Source organism: Salmo salar, chromosome ssa11, assembly GCF_905237065.1.
Source record: "Salmo salar chromosome ssa11, Ssal_v3.1, whole genome shotgun sequence".
NCBI lineage: Eukaryota > Metazoa > Chordata > Actinopteri > Salmoniformes > Salmonidae > Salmo > Salmo salar.
This window is the reverse complement of record NC_059452.1, coordinates 40,565,344-40,586,897: the sequence shown is the minus strand read 5'-3', so window position 1 is coordinate 40,586,897 and position 21,554 is coordinate 40,565,344. Positions and strand designations below refer to the sequence as shown.

The 21,554-nt window shown below is 45.3% G+C and overlaps 1 protein-coding gene across 1 annotated transcript in view; it reads left to right on the top strand.

Moving 5' to 3' along the window:
• The first annotated feature begins 648 nt into the window (after window positions 1–648).
• Window positions 649–21,554, top strand: part of LOC106591088 (integrin alpha-11) — a 140,034-nt gene continuing 119,128 nt past the window's right edge. The window contains exon 1 of the mRNA XM_045689552.1: window positions 649–914. Within this exon, the coding sequence (XP_045545508.1) occupies window positions 863–914 (52 nt within the window). The 5' untranslated portion in view covers window positions 649–862. The remainder of the gene's footprint in view (window positions 915–21,554) is intronic.

Sequence of the window (21,554 nt, the reverse complement as noted above, 5' to 3'; positions counted from 1 at the left end):
AGTGAATGCATTCAACTGAAACGTTTCTTCCGCATTTAACCCGAGTGCCGCAGCGGTCTAAGGCACTGCATCTCAGTGCAAGAGGCGTTACTACAGTCCCTTGTTCAAATCCAGGCTGTATCACATCCGGCCGTGATTTGGAGTCACATAGGGCGGTGCACAATTGGCCCAGCATGGTCCGGGTTTGGCCGGGGTAGGCCTTCACTGTAAATAACAATTTGTTCTTAACTGACTTGCCTAGTTAAATAAAGGTTAAATCATTTTTTTAAATAAAAATTAAATAAATAACCCAACCCCTCTGATTACATTCCACTTCATTGTTAATCAAATCGTATTTGTGACATGCGCCGAATACAACATGTGTAGACTTTACAGTGAAATGCTGACTGACAAGCCCATAACCAACCATGCAGTTGAAGAAAGTCTACTTTATCATCAGTATATTTGGTAGCAGAAGAGAGAGGACACGTATTGCTTCAACTATACCATACCAAGACACACTGTAGTTTTAAAAATAATGGAATGACTGTATTCAAACTCCATCAACTTTGCCTCTGATTATCCAGAGGAACTGATCCAAGATCTGTGCTTGCGGTGGATAGCGTGTGTGTGTCTCCGCTCACTGCTCTGTCTGAGTAGCAGAGGGACTGAGAGGAGAGTCCTCTCTGCTGGTTCAACGTGGACCTCCTTTCAGTTCAGCCACAGTCCCCTCCTACCTCCTCAGATATAGTGAGCGTTTTGACTAGCCGTGGAGTCAACCAGAGCTGAATCTTTAACAGAGCACGCTGCTGGGTCTCTCTGCCTCAGCCCCCAGACACACACACACACACACACCATACACACACACACACCGACTAAACACATGGAGTACTGCCGCGCTGTGTTTCTCTGGATCTGCTGCAGCCTGTTGCCAGGTGAGCTAATGTGTGTGTGTGTGTGTGTGTGTGTGTGTGTGTGTGTGTGTGTGTGTGTGTGTGTGTGTGTGTGTGTGTGTGTGTGTGTGTGTGTGTGTGTGTGTGTGTGTGTGTGTGTGTGTGTGTGTGTGTGTGTGGTCCTATGCATGTGTACAATAAGTAGTAGTTATTACATTTTATTTATTCCAGCTCTCTCTGGAAGGCACATAAAACGTTTGTGGCATAGCTTTTATAGGAGCTAAAGTTAGTCTAATGTTTGCATAAGAAGAGGCAGACAGTCTAGCTTTCAGTTCTCCAATATTTATATGGAAATGTAGACAGGAATATAATTCCACGGTGTCCTAAGTGAAGTGGCTTTCTGAAGAACTAGTAAATTAGTCTCTTCTCTCGTGCAGCGAATATGTCAAACTACTATAATATCAGTCTCATATCTTGATCTACTCTAAAATCTAAGTTTTATATTATATCCAACTAACCATATCTTAGTCTCATATTTAATATCTCGAACTAATCTCATATCTTTTAAGTTATCTCGAACCAATATATCTTAGTATAACTTGACTTTTCACTATCTTAGTATCATATCTCGAACTAATCTCATATCTTAGTCTCATAATTTAGTCTCACATATCTTATATCATACTGTGTGAGAGAGATGGGTGCTGAGTTGGCTTATTGAAGGGATGTGCTGGTTCCCTCAGGTTTGACAGAGGTGCTCTGTCTCTCATTGGAAGCAGGTGTGTCCTTTGAAATGAAAGGTGGTGCTATCTGTTTAGAAACTAAGCGCTCAGAGTTTCCAGCATCTGGAAATGTGTGGTGCACAGCCAGAACTGGGGTCAATTACCAGTAAAATTACAATAGCAGCAACATATTGAAGTGGAATAGAGAGAGAGAGAGAGAGAGAGAATGGGTTGTTTGAATTTCCTATGGCTATATGACCTGAATTGTATAACCTGATATGATATGGACTGCACCCCGCTGTCGATCTTCATCTATTTTAATTATATGGTAATATGAGATTGGACCAATGTCAAGAGAGATTGCTATGACAGGTGGCTTCCAAAGAGTGCACACGGCTCACAATACTGGTAGCCAGCCATACTGTATATATTAGTGTAATTGCTTCAGTCTACGGCAATGTACAGTATGTCACTGTTTAAGTCATTTGGAAATGGCTGACATTTCTTGTCCTTACTGCTTTCCAGTAATGTACTACTGACCTTAATCTAACAAGCAGTTGGATAGCACTAGGTTCCCACGGTTTTTACACCCTCTTGTTGAAGTAGACTAGCTATTATTAATCTTTGATTAGACGTTGTTAGATGACATGAGGCCTGAGGGTGGAGCAGTAGAGGAAATGTCTACTGGAAATATTTGCTGAGGTAGAGGAATTTGATGTTGGGTCCAAGTTTTGGACACATACAGTCTTGCCGAGGGGAGGAGAGGTCAACCTTGCGAACACAGAAACAGTCTGGAATGAGAGAGAGAGAAGCTGTTTGGCCGGACTGGGAAAGAAGCTCTGACAATAAGACGCGAAGGGGCTGCATTCAAGATTTGATTTATTTATTGTGGTAGTTTGCTTCACTAAATGTCCTGTTTGAACGAGGCTGCTTAACATGGTCAGAATGGTGGTAGCGGGAATAGTGACATAGCAAAATGTCATGGCATACATGCTGATGACAACACATTGAGTGAAAAACTGAGGGAGCTGTGGCAGCAAAGTTAGTGGGCTTCAAGCCTTTAGTCAATAAGGACAAACTCAGTGGACACTCATCCAGACAGAGCCTACGTCTGGGGCAAACAATGTACCTTCTGAAGCAGACCAAAGGTCATTTGGTGCTGTCATTTCCACAGAGGATCAGGGTTTGCTGAAGGGTTGGCTGGATCATTCTGACATATTCACAGCTGTCCACTGCTGCTGTCTATATGTGATCTTGCAGCTGTAACCAGTTGCAGCACTGTGGATGGGGCTGTATTTAGAGATTGAAACAGTGAGCCACATGAAGAGTGCACAGTCTGTTTGAGGTATGAACAGCCTGCGGGCATTCAACGGTTTTCCAAAGCTGTCACACAAGCCTGGCCGTGTTGTCAAGACAACACTTTACTTGTTAGGCCTGAGTGCGAGAGGGCAGGTTTAGAGGGCCAGGTTGGACTTGTTACACTGCTCATTGAGTTTTATGGGTTCATTAAGCGAGCAGTGTCAAATCTCGCTCGGGCTGCACAAAAACACACAAAAACTGTTTAAAGTAAATAGTGGAGTTTGAAAATGGTGTTGCTTTTTAAAAAATCCGGTCGTTACCAATTTCTTCGCTCACATACAGTCTGTATTCTTCACCTGTTAGATGCCTAATGCAACATGTTTGTCCTCGTACAGCATGTTTATCCCAACGCTACATGTTTGTCCTCGTACAGCATGTTTATCCCAACGCAACACGTTTGTCCTCGTACATCATGTTTATCCCAACGCAACATGTTTGTCCTCATACAGCATGTTTATCCCAACGCAACACGTTTGTCCTCGTACATCATGTTTATCCCAACGCAACATGTTTGTCCTCGTACAGCATGTTTATCCCAACGCAACATGTTTGTCCTCGTACATCATGTTTATCCCAACGCAACATGTTTGTCCTCGTACATCATGTTTATCCCAACTCAACATGTTTGTCCTCGTACATCATGTTTATCCCAACGCAACATGTTTGTCCTCGTACAGCATGTTTATCCCAACGCAACATGTTTGTCCTCGTACATCATGTTTATCCCAACGCAACATGTTTGTCCTCGTACATCATGTTTATCCCAACGCAACATGTTTGTCCTCGTACATCATGTTTATCCCAACGCAACATGTTTGTCCTCGTACATCATGTTTATCCCAACGCTACATGTTTGTCCTCGTACAGCATGTTTATCCCAACGCAACATGTTTGTCCTCGTACATCATGTTTATCCCAACGCAACATGTTTGTCCTCGTACAGCATGTTTATCCCAACGCAACATGTTTGTCCTCGTACAGCATGTTTATCCCAACGCAACATGTTTGTCCTCGTACAGCATGTTTATCCCAACGCTACATGTTTGTCCTCGTACAGCATGTTTATCCCAACGCTACATGTTTGTCCTCGTACATCATGTTTATCCCAACGCAACATGTTTGTCCTCGTACATCATGTTTATCCCAACGCTACATGTTTGTCCTCGTACAGCATGTTTATCCCAACGCAACATGTTTGTCCTCGTACAGCATGTTTATCCCAACGCTACATGTTTGTCCTCGTACATCATGTTTATCCCAACGCTACATGTTTGTCCTCGTACAGCATGTTTATCCCAACGCTACATGTTTGTCCTCGTACATCATGTTTATCCCAACGCAACATGTTTGTCCTCGTACATCATGTTTATCCCAACGCAACATGTTTGTCCTCGTACAGCATGTTTATCCCAACGCTACATGTTTGTCCTCGTACAGCATGTTTATCCCAACGCAACACGTTTGTCCTCGTACATCATGTTTATCCCAACGCAACATGTTTGTCCTCGTACATCATGTTTATCCCAACGCAACATGTTTGTCCTCGTACAGCATGTTTATCCCAACGCAACATGTTTGTCCTCGTACATCATGTTTATCCCAACGCTACATGTTTGTCCTCGTACAGCATGTTTATCCCAACGCAACATGTTTGTCCTCGTACATCATGTTTATCCCAACGCAACATGTTTGTCCTCATACAGAGCCCTCAGTAATTATTGGGACAGTGCATCATTTTCTCTTCTTTGGGCTCTAAACTCCAAAACTGTGGATTTGAAAGAATGACTATGCTGTTAAATTGCAGACTGTCATCTTTAATTTGAGGGTAAATTCATCCATGTTGGTTGAACTGTTTAGAAACATAGCACTTTTTGTACACAGTCAGACTGTGACAGTCCCTTCATTTTAAGGGACCAAAAAAATTGGGACAAATTCTCTTATATGTGTATAAAAGTAGTAAAAAGTTAAGAATTTGGTCCCATATTCATAGCACTCAATGACTACATCAAGCTTGTGACTCCACACATTTGATGGATGCGTTTGCTGTTTGTTTTGGTTGTGTTTCAGATTATTTTGTGCCCAAAATAAATTAATGGTAAATAATGTATTGTGTAATTTTATTGTACATGAGAATATAATATGTTTCTGAACAATTCTACAGTAATGTGGATGCTAACATGATTACAGTTAATCCTGAATGAATTGTGAATAATGATGAGTGAGAAAGTTACAGACGGACAAATATCGTAGCCCCAGGAAATGCTAACATCTCACCATTACAATAACAGGGAGGGGGGGGTTATGATATTTGTGCATCTGTAACTTTCTCACTATGTAGAAAACGTGCTGTAATTTCTAAACGGTTCACCCGATATCGTGAAAATACCCTCAAATTAAAGCTGACAGACTGCATAGTCATTGTTTGATTTCAAATCTAAACTTTTGAAGTACTGTACAGGGTCAATGTCCCAATAATGAATCAGTATGTCATTCAGCCTGTCCTTAGACACTGACTGTTGCAGTTATGAATGTCCTGATGTCTCCACAGTGGCTTACAGCTGTGCATGACAACTCACCCCAGACCTGCTCTGTAGGCATGGCTTATACAGTACATGGCACTGCTTCAAGCTCTGCCACGGAGGATTTTGTTAACCCTGGGAGGGCTTAGAGCTGGCCGAGAAGGCAGACAGCGTGCTTAGCAGTGCCAAACTCCTGTGTGGGAGTGGCACATCTGGTGCCAGATACTCCATCATGACTCACATCCCATCATGTCACCAGCACCATCCATTGTGAAGCATCTTTCAACAGGGCTCAGATGAGCTTTCCAGAGAAAAGCCATCCAGTGCAAGAAGATCCAGAACGGGCCAACTAAAAGATGCTGAGTTGCACCTTTTACCTCATGTGAGGTGTACACCTCCAATCGCAGGGCTGCTCTTTTGTGCACGAGCTGCAATGTGAATTCCTTCATAAAGTACAGAGAACGTTTGACCGTTTCATATTAGAATCTGGAACATTGACTTCTCCACCACTTATAGGTGAACCAATGAAGGCTGATTTTCAGAGAGGTGGTGGAGAGCTGCCGTCTCACCATGCGGATTTGGTTAAACTCAATCTGCTGGCCCAGAATCTTGGCCTGTGGGTAACAGTCATGCCCTGAAGCATTATGACTGTTACCCACACACAGACCAGCATGGCAGACGCTGTGAGGTGGCCATGTGTGTGGAGATGAAGTCTTTCACATCTTCCCTGAAAGGCCCCCGTGTCTATGTTTGACAAATTGTAGAATAGTTATTTTGTTCAGCACTGTGTAGAGCTGTGTATGATGCATCCAAGTCCCAGGTCACATTATGGGCGTTGCATGCATCCTTTTAAAGGGCATCAGCATCCCCTCTCATGAACTGAAACCTGACCATAACGCTGAGTAGCATGAAGCTCCATCAAGTCCTGTGTGAGGATCCATTCTAGCAGGCGTTGCACCCCTGGCTGTTCATAGTGCACCCGTGGGTCGTCTCTCCATCAGTGGGGCTGCGGTGGAGCTCCTGCAGCTTGGTGCTGGTTTATTTATCTGGGCAGAAGAGCCGGTATACAGGAAACCCGGCAAGACTCTGGCCTAGCTTTAGGAGCTGCTGATATTACTGGGAATATTAAATTGCTCTGCCACATTAGGGGTTTGAAATGGAAACTGGATCTCCTCCCCATCTCACGCTTTCACCTCCACTCTTTCCGTCTCTCGCTCATTTTCTCTCTATGTTGTTCTTTTTGCTCTCTCTTTTTCTTGGTAGGAAGTACAGCAAAGCTGCTCTGTGATGGTATCTGGGATAGTTTTCTTTCTATAACGAGCCTCGAAGACATCAAAGCGCCGGCTAGAGGAGTCATTTGTGTTTATGTGTACTTAAGACGGCACGCCTAGAAAAATTATGAAAACCCATATGGGAAAGAATTCAAATACACCACCTGCTGTGAAAAATTATAGCTGTTCAGCACCATTTCTTCCAACATTTAGCAGCATTTTTTATTTCAGCTTAATTAAAATACTTGACTCCCTCTGGATAATATTTTGGGGGAGATCAAAGAACAGCTGACCATGTGAACCATTCATGCAACAGGAAATTAGCAATGTGGGGAATATGTCAATATTTAGATTGAGCTGCATACTGTACATTGCAGTGATGGTAGCCATGAATGGAAGTTTTCTCCAACCAGAACATATATTTTATGACCGTGTCATTCAATTTGGCAGGAAACAATGTGATGCCTTATCAACAACTGAACCATTTAGCAATAATATATGCTAGATATACAGTGCCTTCAGAAAGTATTCAGACCCCTTGTCTTTTTCCACATTTTGTTAAGTACAAGCCTTATTCGTAACGGCTGTCGTAGAGAGGGGACCAAGGCGCAGCGTGTTGAACTCAGAATACTAAAGACAAAATAACAAACAAACAGCCAACAGTTCTGTCAGGTACACAGACTAACTAAACAGAAAATAACTACCCACAAACACAGGTGGAAAAAAACCCTACTTAAGTATGATCTCCAATTAGAGACAACAAGAACCAGCTGCCTCTAATTGGAGATCATCCCCCAAAAAATCAACATAGAAATAGAAAACTAGAACTAAACATAGATATAGAAAACATAGAAAAACACAAAACACCCCCTGTCACACCCTGACCTACTCTACCATAGAAAATAACATCTTACTATGGTCAGGACGTGACATTATTCTAAAATTGATTACATTGTGTCACGTCCTGACCAGTATAGAGTATATTTGGTTATTGTAGTTTGGTCAGGACGTGGCAGAGGGGAGTTGATGTATGTTTATGGGGTTTGTCACTGGTCTATGTCTGTGTTTCTATTTCTAGTTAATTGGGGTTGGACTCTCAATTGAAGGCAGGTGTGTTGAGTTGCCTTTGATTGGGAGTCCTATATAGTGGGGTGTGTTTGTCTTTGTGTTTCGTGGGTAGTTGTTTTTTGCACTGCTAGTTATAGCCTGCAAAACTGTCTCCTGTCGTGTTGTCTGCATTTATTGTTTTTTCGTGATCAACGTGTTTAATAAACATGATGTTGAGCACACAACCTGCTGCGTATTGGTCCACGTTCTCCGACAGTGATTTCGCAATATCGTCAGAAGACGAGGTTCGTGACACATTGTTTCTTTTCCTCATCAATCTATACACAATACACCATAATGACAAAGCAAAAACAGGTTTTTAGAAATGTTTGCTAATATTATACAAAAATGAAAAACTGAAATATCACATTTACATAAGTATTCAGACCTTTTACTCAGTACTTTGTTGAAGCACCTTTGACAGTGATTACAGACTTGAGTCTTCATGGGTATGATGCTACAAGCTTGGCACACCTGTAATTGGGGAGTTTCTCCCATTCTTCTTTGCAGATCCTCTCAAACTCTTTCAGATTGGATGTGGAGCGTTGCTGCACAGCAATCCAGAGATGTTTCATCGGGTTCAAGTCCGGGCTCTGGCTGGGCCACTCAAGGACATTCAGAGACTTGTCCCGAAGCCACTCCTGCGTTGTCTTGGCTGTGTGCTTAGGGTTGTTCTCTTGTTTTAAGGTGAACCTTTGCCCCAGTCTGAGGTCCTGAGCGCTCTGGAGCAGGTTTTCATCAAGGATCTCTTTTGTCCTTTGCTCCGTTCATCTTTGCCTCGATCCTGACTAGTCTCCCAGTCCCTGTTGCGGGAAAAACATCCCCACAGCATGATGCTGCCACCACCATGCTTCACTGTAGAGATGGTGCAAGGTTTCCTCCAGACGTGACGCTTGGCATTCAGGGCAAAGAGTTCGATCTTGGTTTCATCAGACCAGAGAATCTTGTTTCTCATGGTCTGAAAGTCTTTAGGTGTCTTTTGGCAAACTCCAAGCGGGCTGTCATGTGCCTTTTACTGAGGAGTGGCTTCCATCTGGTCACTCTGATTGGTGGAGTGCTGCAGAGATGGTTGTCCTTCTGGAAGGTTCTCCCAGCTCCACAGAGGAACTCCCTGACCAAGGCCCTTCTCCCCCTATTGTCCAGTTTGGCCAGGCTGCCAGCTCTAGGAAGAGTCTTGGTGGTTCCTGTCACATATACTCCCTCTCCGGCACTCGAGGTCAACAGGCTGCTCATTATTCCGCACATTATTCCGCACATTATTACGCACACTTCTCACCAGCACCTCATCAGACCTGAACTCCATCACCTGCCTGATTACCTTCCCTATAAATGTCACTCCCTTTGATTCTTTCCCTAGGCATAATTGTTTCTGTTCCAGTGTTCATGTCTGTACGCTACCCGTGTTTCTTGTTTTGTTCTATGTTCATTTATTTATTAAATACACTCCCTGAACTTGCGTCCCGACTCCCAGCGTACATGTTACAGTTCCAAACTTCTTCCATTTAAGAATGATGGAGGCCACTGTGTTCTTGGGGACCTTCAATGCTGCAGAAATATTTTATTAGGATCCCCATTAGCTGTTGCAAAAGCAGCAGCAACTCTTCCTGGGGTCCACACAAAACATGAAACATAATACAGAATGACATACTACAGAACAGTAATAGACAAGAACAGCTCAAGGAAAGAACTAAATGCATTTTTAAAAAGGCACACGTTGCCTACATATCAATGCATACACACAAACTATCTAGGTCAAAGAGCGGAGAGGCGTTGTGCCACGAGGCGTTGTGCCACAATCCTGTCTTGGAGCTCTACGGACAATTCCTTTGACCTCATGGCTTGGTTTTTGCTCTGACATGCACTGTCAACTGTGGGACCTTATATACAGTGCCTTGCAAAAGTATTCACCCCCTTGGCATTTTTCCTATTTTGTTGTATTACAGCCTGTAATTGAAATAGATTTTTATTTGGATTTCATGTAATGGACATAGACATAACAGTCCAAATTGGTGAAGTGAAATGAAAAAAATAAGTTGTTTCAAATCTTTTTTCTTTTTTTTTTTACATTTAAACGGAAAAATGTTGCGTGCTTAAGTATTCACTCCCTTTGCTATGAAGCCCCTAAATAAGATCTGGTGCAACCAATTACCTTCAGAAGTCACATAACTAGTTAAAAAAGTCCACCTGTGTGCAATCTAAGTGTCACAGGATCTGTCACATGATCTCAGTATATATTCACCTGTTCTGAAAGGCCCCAGAGTCTGCAACACCACTAAGCAAGGGGCACCACCAAGCAAGTGGCACCATGACGACCAAGGAGCTCTCCAACCAGGTCAGGGACACAGTTGTGGAAAAGTACAGATCAGGGTGTGGTTATAAAAAAAATATCCGAAACTTTGAACATCCCACAGAACACCATTAAATCCATTATAATTTTTTTTTTAAGAATATGGCACCACAACAAACCTGCCAAGAGAGGGCCGCCCACCAAAACTCATGGACCAGGCAAGGAGGGCATTAATCAGAGAGGCAACAAAGAGACCAAGATAACCCTGAAGGAGCTGCAAAGCTCCACATCGGAGATTTAAGTATCTGTACCTAGGACCACTTTAAGCCGTACACTCCACAGAGCTGGGCTTTACGGAAGAGTGGTCAGAAAAAAAGCCATTGCTTAAATAAAAAAAGAAGCAAACACGTTTGGTGTTCGCCAAAAGGCATGTGGGCGACTCCCCAAACATATGGAAGAAGGTACTCTGGTTAGATGAGACTAAAACTGAGCTTTTTGGCCATCAAGGAAAACGCTATGTCCCCAAACCCAACACCTCTCATCACCCCGAGAACCCCATCCCCACAGTGAAGCATGGTGGTGGCAGCATCATGCTGTGGGTATGTTTCTCATCGGCAGAGTCTGGGAAACTGATCAGAATTGAAGGAATGATGGATGGTGCTAAATACAGGGACATTTTTTAGGGAAACCTGATTCAGTCTTCAAGAGATTTGAGACTGGGACGGAGGTTCACCTTCCAGCAGGACAATGACCCTAAGCATACTGCTAAAGCAACACTCGGGTGGTTTAAGGGGACACTTTTAAATGTCTTGGAATGGCCTAGTACACAAGCGGAACCCATCCAACTTGAAGGAGCTAGAGCAGTTTTGCCCTGAAGAATGGGCAAAAATCCCAGTGGCTAGATGTGCCAAGCTTATAGAGACATACCCCAAGAGACTTGCAGCTGTAATTGCTGAAAAAGGTGGCTCTACAAAGTATTGACTTTGGGGTGGTGAATAGTTATTCAGGCTCAAATTTTAAGTTTTTTGGCCTTATTTCTTGTTTGTTTTACTATAAAAAATATTTAGCATCTTCAAAGTGGTTGTGTAAATCAAATGATACAAACCCCCCCAAAAATGTATTTTAATTCCAGGTTGTAAGGCTGCCACTGTAGACCGCTGTGTGCCTTTCCAAATCATGTCCAATAAATTGATTTTACCACAGGTGGACTCCAATCAAGTTGTAGAAACATCTCAAGGATGATCAATGGAAACAGGATGCACCTGAGCTCAATTTTGAGTCTCATAGCAAAAGGTCTGAATACTTATGTAAATAAGGTTTTTCTGTTTTTTTGTTTTTAAAACATTTGCAAACATTTCTAAAAACCTATTTTTGCTTTGTCATTATGGGGTATTGTGTGTAGATTACTGAGGAAATTGTTTTATTTAATACATTTTAGAATAAGGCTGTAACGTAACAAAATGTGGAAAGAATCAAGTGATCTGAATACTTCCCGAAGGCACTGTATGCTCACATATACTCTTGTATAATTTCTCTTGACAGAGGAGCAACATCTGTTGGCAGAATATACTAGTGAGACATATATATTTTGGAGGATTATAAAGATATTTTTTCTGCAGTTGCAGTGCTCTCATTAGATTTCAATTCTTCAGCTGCCTTGAAAGCAGAGGTAATCTCATTTAAAACTGTCAATGTGAAAAATCTAACTGTTCTAAAGAATGAACCACGACAGTACTATATTTCAAAGGAAATGGTTATTGTCCTGACTTTGACTTTGATACTCTTCTTTCATGGTATTGAATCCCAACTGTTAACTGCATCTCGCAAGTGACTGATGTTTCGTTCAAATGTATATAGACTGTATATAGACTTTCTTTCTTACTTTCTATGAAAAAAAAAAAATCATAATTTTAACTACTAGGGCCAGGACGATACCATCGAAACTTGTTAGTATCGTAACAAAGAAACAAAACACAATGCGGATTTAAGATCTTTAGGAAAACAGCCCTAATGTTGAAACAAACATCATTATGATGTCATCCAGAGTCACATGTATTTATTTTACATTTACATTTTACATTTAAGTCATTTAGCAGACGCTCTTATCCAGAGCGACTTACAAAATGGTGCATTCACCTTATGATATCCAGTGGAACAACCACTTTACAATAGTGCATCTAAATCTTTTAAGGGGGGGGGTTAGAAGGATTACTTTATCCTATCCTAGGTATTCATTAAAGAGGTGGGGTTTCAGGTGTCTCCGGAAGGTGGTGATTGACTCCGCTGTCCTGGCGTCGTGAGGGAGCTTGTTCCACCATTGGGGTGCCAGAGCAGCGAACAGTTTTGACTGGGCTGAGCGGGAACTGTGCTTCCTCAGAGGTAGGGGGGCCAGCAGGCCAGTGGTGGATGAACGCAGTGCCCTTGTTTGGGTGTAGGGCCTGATCAGAGCCTGAAGGTATGGAGGTGCCGTTCCCTTCACAGCTCCGTAGGCAATCACCATGGTCTTGTAGCGGATGCGAGCTTCAACTGGAAGCCAGTAGAGAGAGCGGAGGAGCGGGGTGACGTGAGAGAACTTGGGAAGGTTGAACACCAGACGGGCTGCGGCGTTCTGGATGAGTTGTAGGGGTTTAATGGCACAGGCAGGGAGCCCAGCCAACAGCGAGTTGCAGTAATCCAGACGGGAGATGACAAGTGCCTGGATTAGGACCTGCGCCGCTTCCTGTGTGAGGCAGGGTTGTACTCTGCGAATGTTGTAGAGCATGAACCTACAGGATCGGGTCACCGCCTTGATGTTAGTGGAGAACGACAGGGTGTTGTCCAGGATCACGCCAAGGTTCTTAGCACTCTGGGAGGAGGACACAAGGGAGTTGTCAACCGTGATGGCGAGATCATGGAACGGGCAGTCCTTCCCCGGGAGGAAGAGCAGCTCCGTCTTGCCGAGGTTCAGCTTGAGCTGGTGATCCGTCATCCACACTGATATGTCTGACAGACATGCAGAGATGCGATTCGCCGCCTGGTTATCAGAAGGGGGAAAGGAGAAGATTAATTGTGTGTCGTCTGCATAGCAATGATAGGAGAGACCATGTGAGGATATGACAGAGCCAAGTGACTTGGTGTATAGCGAGAATAGGAGAGGGCCTAGAACAGAGCCCTGGGGGACACCAGTGGTGAGAGCGCATGGTGCGGAGACAGATTCTCGCCACGCCACCTGGTAGGAGCGACCTGTCAGGTAGGACGCAATCCAAGCGTGGGCCGCGCCGGAGATGCCCAACTCGGAGAGGGTGGAGAGGAGGATCTGATGGTTCACAGTATCAAAGGCAGCAGATAGGTCTAGAAGGATGAGAGCAGAGGAGAGAGAGTTAGCTTTAGCAGTGCGGAGAGCCTCCGTGACACAGAGAAGAGCAGTCTCAGTTGAATGCCCAGTCTTGAAACCTGACTGATTAGGATCAAGAAGGTCATTCTGAGAGAGATAGCAGGAGAGCTGGCCAAGGACGGCACGTTCAAGAGTTTTGGAGAGAAAAGAAAGAAGGGATACTGGTCTGTAGTTGTTGACATCGGAGGGATCGAGTGTAGGTTTTTTTCAGAAGGGGTGCAACTCTCACTCTCTTGAAGACGGAAGGGACGTAGCCAGCGGTCAAGGATGAGTTGATGAGCGAGGTGAGGAAGGGGAGAAGGTCTCCGGAAATGGTCTGGAGAAGAGAGGAGGGGATAGGGTCAAGTGGGCAGGTTGTTGGGCGGCCGGCCGTCACAAGACGCGAGATTTCATCTGGAGAGAGAGGGGAGAAAGAGGTCAAAGCACAGGGTAGGGCAGTGTGAGCAGGACCAGCGGTGTCGTTTGACTTAGCAAACGAGGATCGGATATCGTCAACCTTCTTTTCAAAATGGTTGACGAAGTCATCCGCAGAGAGGGAGGAGGGGGGGAGGAGGATTCAGGAGGGAGGAGAAGGTAGCAAAGAGCTTCCTAGGGTTAGAGGCAGATGCTTGGAATTTAGAGTGGTAGAAAGTGGCTTTAGCAGCAGAGACAGAAGAGGAGAATGTAGAGAGGAGTGAGTGAAAGGATGCCAGGTCCGCAGGGGAGGCGAGTTTTCCTCCATTTCCGCTCGGCTGCCCGGAGCCTTGTTCTGTGAGCTCGTAGTGAGTCGTCGAGCCACGGAGCAGGAGGGGAGGACCGAGCCGGCCTGGAGGATAGGGGACAGAGAAAATCAAAGGATGCAGAAAGGGAGGAGAGGAGGGTTGAGGAGGCAGAATCAGGAGATAGGTTGGAGAAGGTTTGAGCAGAGGGAAGAGATGATAGGATGGAAGAGGAGAGAGTAGCGGGAGAGAGAGAGCGAAGGTTGGGACGGCGCAATACCATCCGAGTAGGGGCAGAGTGAGAAGTGTTGGATGAGAGCAAGAGGGAAAAGGATACAAGGTAGTGGTCGGAGATTTGGAGGGGAGTTGCAATGAGATTAGTGGAAGAACAGCATCTAGTAAAGATGAGGTCAAGCGTATTGCCTGCCTTGTGAGTAGGGGGGAAGGTGAGAGGGTGAGGTCAAAAGAGGAGAGGAGTGGAAAGAAGGAGGCAGAGAGGAATGAGTCGAAGGTAGACGTGGGGAGGTTAAAGTCACCCAGAACTGTGAGAGGTGAGCCATCCTGAGGAAAGGAACTTATCAAGGCGTCAAGCTCATTGATGAACTCTCCAAGGGAACCTGGAGGGCGATAAATGATAAGGATGTTAAGCTTGAAAGGGCTGGTAACTGTGACAGCATGGAATTCAAATGAGGAGATAGACAGATGGGTCAGGGGAGAAAGAGAGAATGTCCACTTGGGAGAGATGAGGATTCCAGTGCCACCACCCCGCTGGCTCGATGCTCTAGGGGTATGCGAGAACACGTGGGCAGACGAAGAGAGAGCAGTAGGAGTAGCAGTGTTATCTGTGGTAATCCATGTTTCCGTCAGCGCCAGGAAGTCTAGGGACTGGAGGGTAGCATAGGCTGAGATGAACTCAGCCTTGTTGGCTGCAGACCGGCAGTTCCAGAGGCTGCCGGAGACCTGGAACTCCACGTGGGTCGTGCGCGCTGGGACCACCAGGTTAGAGTGGCAGCAGCCACGCGGTGTGAAGCGTTTGTATGGCCTGTGCAGAGGGGAGAGAACAGGGATAGACAGACACATAGTTGACAAGCTACAGATAGATACATTAAGATACATTTTCTATCTATAGCTCACAATATTTTACATACAGCAGGTTTTTAAAGGACTGACTAGTTTGGTCTGCTTTGTGTTTACATTTTTGGCATGGAAAACATATTGTGATAATGGTATTGTCCTGGCCCTACTCACTATCAGTACCAGCAATTGAATAACGAGTTCCAATCCATTTCACACGTTTGTCCAATACACACTTTTCTCTGTCAAGTCCCTTTGTCCATCAAATGGAAATAAAAATGTACTTGGCCATTTTCTGCTTTTAACTATTTATTTAATATATCAGCTCTCCATACTGCTCTAATCTTGGTAAAAATGATTAGCAATACACAACAAAACCATACCTGAACTGCCGCTTGTATAGTCTCTGAACCATTGGTTTGCCTCTCAGTGCTGAAGCTAACCCAACTTTGACCTTCTATGTCAGTTGTTATAAAACTATTTATTTGTTATGTCGCCTCATAAACTTTGTTGGTGCTTTTACGTTGTGATCCCAGTAACAAAATACATTTCCCACGGCGACCAGTTTTGATAGCCTTTAGCCTTACCCTCATCCTACTCCTCCTCTGTTCCTCGGGTGATTTGGAGGTAAACCCAGGCACTGCATGTCCCCAGGCACCCTCATTTGTTGACTTCTGTGATCGAAAAAGCCTTGGTTTCATGCATGTCAACATCAGAAGCCTCCTCCCTAAGTTCGTTTTACTCACTGCTTTAGCACACTCCGCCAACCCTGATGTCCTTGCCGTGTCTGAATCCTGGCTTAGGAAGGCCACCAAAAATTCTGAGATTTCCATACCCAACTACAACATTTTTCATCAAGATAGAACTACCAAAGGGGGAGGAGTTGCAATCTACTGCAGAGATAGCCTGCAAAGTTCTGTCATACTTTCCAGGTCTATACCCAAACAGTTGGAACTTCTAATTTTAAAAATTAAATCTCTCCAGAAATAAGTCTCTCACTGTTGCTGCCTGCTATCGACCCCCCTCCGCTCCCAGCTGTGCCCTGGACACCATTTGTGTATTGATCGCCCCCCATCTAGCCTCAGAGTTCGTTCTGTTAGGTGACCTAAACTGAGATATGCTTAACACCCCGGCAGTCCTACAATTTAAGCTAGATGCCCTCAATCTCACACAAATCATCAAGGAACCCACCAGGTACAACCCCAAATCCGTAAACATGGGCACCCTCATAGACGTTATCCTGACCAACTTGCCCTCCAAAATACACCTCCGCTGTTTTCAATCAGGATCTCAGCGATCACTGCCTCATTGCCTGTATCTGCTATGGGTCCGCGGTCAAACGACCACCCCTCATCACTGTCAAACGCTCCCTAAAACACTTCTGTGAGCAGGCCTTTCTAATCGACCTGGCCCGGGTATCCTGGAAGGATAATGACCTCATCCCGTCAGTCGAGGATGCCTGGTCATTCTTTAAAAGTAATTTCCTCACCATCTTAGATAAGCATGCCCCATTCAAAAAATGCAGAACTAAGAACAGATATAGCTCTTGGTTCACTCCAGACCTGACTGCCCTTGACCAGCACAAAAACATCCTGTGGCGAACTGCAATAGCATCGAATAGTCCCCGTGATAGGCAACTGTTCAGGGAAGTCAGGAACCAATACACGCAGTCAGTCAGGAAAGCAAAGGCTAGCTTTTTCAAGCAGAAATTTGCATCCTGTAGCTCTAACTCCAAAAAGTTTTGGGACACTGTAAAGTCCATGGAGAATAAGAGCACCTCCTCCCAGCTGCCCACTGCACTGAGGCTAGGTAACACGGTCACCACCGATAAATCCATGATAAACGAAAATTTCAATAAGCATTTCTCAACGGCTGGCCATGCCTTCTTCCTGGCTACTCCAACCCCTGCCAACAGCTCCGCCCTCACCAACTTTAAACATCAGCTATGTGAGCAGCTAACCGATCGCTGCAGCTGTACATAGCCCATCTGTACATTGCCCACCCTATCTGCCTACCTCATCACCTTACTGTTTTTATTTTATTTACTTTTCTGCTCTTTTGCACACCTAACTGTATGTCATTAATGCACATCACATGCACATCATCATATGCTCATTTATCACTCCAGTGTTAATCTGCTAAATTGTAATTATTTGCTCCTATGGCCTATTTATTGCCTACCTCCTCATGCCTTTCGCACACACTGTATATAGACTTTCTTTTTTCTACTGTATCATTGACTTGTTTATTGTGTTATTGGCTTGTTTGTTTACTCCATGTGTAACGCTGTGTTGTTGTCTGTGTCACAATGCTTTGCTTTATCTTGGCCAGGTCGCAGTTGTAAATGAGAACTTGTTCTCAACTTGCCTACCTGGTTAAATAAAGGTGACATAAATAAAAAACATTTCCCACGGAGAAAAAAGGATCACTTGACTTGACCCTCAGAGCCTAACAGATTGTAGAGCTGTATAGAGAGGACTGAGAGTGGGGTTTAGGGTATTCAAAATAGGCCCTACTGTGTTGATGTAAGAGAAGGGGGGGCTTGTCCTGGGGTCTGTTTTTGTGTGCTCTATGAAATCCATCTCTTCAGCTCACTGGGATGGGATCTGACTGCTCACTGTGTTGGGTTCTGACTGCTCACTGGGCTGGGTTCTGACTGCTCACTGGGTTGGGTTCTGACCACTCACTGGGATGGGTTCTGACTGCTCACTGGGATGGGTTCTGACTGCTCACTGGGATGGGATCTGACTGCTCACTGTGTTGGGTTCTGACTGCTCACTGGGCTGGGTTCTGACTGCTCACTGGGATGGGTTCTAACCACTCACTGGGATGGGTTCTGACTGCTCACTGGGATGGGTTCTAACCACTCACTGGGATGGGTTCTGACTGCTCACTGGGATGGGTTCTGACTGTTCACTGGGTTGGGTTCTGACTGCTCACTGGGATGGGTTCTGACTGCTCACTGTGCTGGGTTCTAACCACTCACTGGGATGGGTTCTGACTGCTCACTGGGATGGGTTCTGACTGCTCACTGGGATGGGTTCTGACTGCTCACTGGGCTGGGTTCTAACCACTCACTGGGATGGGTTCTGACTGCTCACTGGGTTCGGTTCTGACTGCTCACTGGGCTGGGTTCTGACTGCTCACTGGGATGGGTTCTGACTGCTCACTGGGATGGGTTCTGACTGCTCACTGGGATGGGTTCTAACCACTCACTGGGATGGGTTCTGACTGCTCACTGGGATGGGTTCTGACTGCTCACTGGGCTGGGTTCTGACTGCTCACTGGGCTGGGTTCTGACTGCTCAAGGTGCTGGGTTCTGACTGCTCACTGGGTTGGGTTCTGACTGCTCACTGGGTTGGGTTCTGACTGCTCACTGGGCTGGGTTCTGACTGCTCACAGGGCTGGGTTCTGACTGCTCACAGGGTTGGGTTCTGACTGCTCACAGGGTTGGGTTCTGAGTGCTCACTGGGTTGGGTTCTGACTGCTCACTGGGCTGGGTTCTGACTGCTCACAGGGCTGGGTTCTGACTGCTCACAGGGTTGGGTTCTGACTGCTCACAGGGTTGGGTTCTGAGTACTCACTGGGCTGGGTTCTGACTGCTCACTGGGATGGGTTCTGACTGCTCACTGGGCTGGGTTCTAACCACTCACTGGGATGGGTTCTAACCACTCACTGGGATGGGTTCTGACTGCTCACTGGGATGGGTTCTGACTGTTCACTGGGTTGGGTTCTGACTGCTCACTGGGATGGGTTCTGACTGCTCACTGGGCTGGGTTCTAACCACTCACTGGGATGGGTTCTGACTGCTCACTGGGTTCGGTTCTGACTGCTCACTGGGCTGGGTTCTGACTGCTCACTGGGATGGGTTCTGACTGCTCACTGGGATGGGTTCTAACCACTCACTGGGATGGGTTCTGACTGCTCACTGGGATGGGTTCTAACCACTCACTGGGATGGGATCTGACTGCTCACTGGGATGGGTTCTGACTGCTCACTGGGCTGGGTTCTGACTGCTCACTGGGCTGGGTTCTGACTGCTCAAGGTGCTGGGTTCTGACTGCTCACTGGGTTGGGTTATGACTGCTCACTGGGTTGGGTTCTGACTGCTCACTGGGCTGGGTTCTGACTGCTCACTGGGCTGGGTTCTGACTGCTCACTGGGATGGGTTCTGACTGCTCACTGGGCTGGGTTCTAACCACTCACTGGGATGGGTTCTAACCACTCACTGGGATGGGTTCTGACTGTTCACTGGGTTGGGTTCTGACTGCTCACTGGGATGGGTTCTGACTGCTCACTGTGCTGGGTTCTAACCACTCACTGGGATGGGTTCTGACTGTTCACTGGGTTCGGTTCTGACTGCTCACTGGGATGGGTTCTGACTGCTCACTGGGATGGGTTCTGACTGCTCACTGGGATGGGTTCTAACCACTCACTGGGATGGGTTCTGACTGCTCACTGGGATGGGTTCTGACTGCTCACTGGGCTGGGTTCTGACTGCTCACTGGGCTGGGTTCTGACTGCTCAAGGTGCTGGGTTCTGACTGCTCACTGGGTTGGGTTCTGACTGCTCACTGGGCTGGGTTCTGACTGCTCACAGGGCTGGGTTCTGACTGCTCACAGGGTTGGGTTCTGACTGCTCACAGGGTTGGGTTCTGAGTGCTCACTGGGCTGGGTTCTGACTGCTCACTGGGATGAGTTCTGACTGCACACAGGGCTGGGTTCTGACTGCTAACTGGGTTGGGTTCTGACTACTCACTGGGCTGGGTTCTGACTACTCACTGGGCTGGGTTCTGACTGCTCACTGGGCTGGGTTCTGACTGCTCACTGGGCTGGGTTCTGACTGCTCACTGGGCTGGGCTCTGACTTTTTTTTTTCAAGTAATAGTACTCTAACTGTATGTCATTAAGCGTGATGACTTTTAAAGCTGTCTCTTTCTTCCTCTTGGTCCTTCTCAATTTCTCTCTCTATTTCCTGCTCTACTTCCAAGGAAGAGTGTTATATCACTGTCATCACAAGCTGGCTCATAGCCCTTTACCTCAGACAAGAAAAATTGCAATGAAATGTAAATCCCAACATGAACCCTGACCTTACAGTAGCCAAGACGTCTGTCTTCCACTGTATATAATATAGAGATAAAGTGGTGTGAGACCTGAGACCGGTGAAACGAAGACACTGTATACAGCTGGAGATGAAGGAGAAGATAGATGAATGAAGAGCCAGATTGAAAGGAAGTTATGTTGACGAAGATTATGTTTTCCGTCGTGCTCTCTCCTCTCTGTCAAGAAGATCTACTCATGTCTTCCATCTTCTCAACAAACGTTTGCTTGCTGCTTGCTTCCTCCGGTGGAAATAAAAAATCCACATGACATTGTTTTCATTAATAAGCCATTTTGGGTAACTTGGTGACAGCGAGAAAAGCTGAAAAAGTATCATCTCTGATACGCGTTTTAATTTAATCCAGAAGGGAATTACGTTTTCCCATAATGCTCTTAGTGTCCAGAGGAAGTGAGGAGAATTCATCTACACCATCACAAATCCGGTCTGTCTTTTGATTAGTTCCCATAGTTGTGTTTGCGGTCCTTTGATTTTGTTCATTGAGATGAATTTGTCTAGTCTGTGAATTATGGTTCCCACATGGTCTAATCAGGGTTTCACCACAGTGCTTAAAACGCTCTGCACAACTTCTACCAGAAATAAACAGCTGGGAAGGCATGTGGGTTGCAATTATTGATCTTTCTCAGCTCAGCACCTGTGGTAGATTTCTAAATCTGATCTCATGTACAGAAAAAAAATTAAGGGGGTCGAATTTGACTGGGAAGGGAATTCCCTACCCTGATGTGAGCATCGTACAGTCAATGGTCAGTCATCATCTGATGAAGAGTGATCTGCCAATCAGAGGGCTGCTGCCTGGCATCAGTATTCTAGATGCCATCTCCAGCCTTTATGCTGGAGATGGCATCTAGAATGATGTGTTTGTCTCGGGGTGTTGGTAGAAAACAAATAGATTCATTTACGTTTCCTCAGAATAGGACAATAAGGTATGCTTCTGTTCTTCTTGTTGGAAAGTCTTGTCTTAGTCAAGTACAATGGCAATAACCTTAAATAAGTGTTATTCAGTGTTGATCGGTGCTATTGTGTAAATGGCCTGACTTTAGTGTTACATTCAGTGCTACATAATGTTGACATCTAGTAAAAGGAAATCTATTTTGGTATTTGTTTCATTAGTCCATTGTTGATATAGTTCCAAAATGTTTTGCAAAGTCAGCAATCA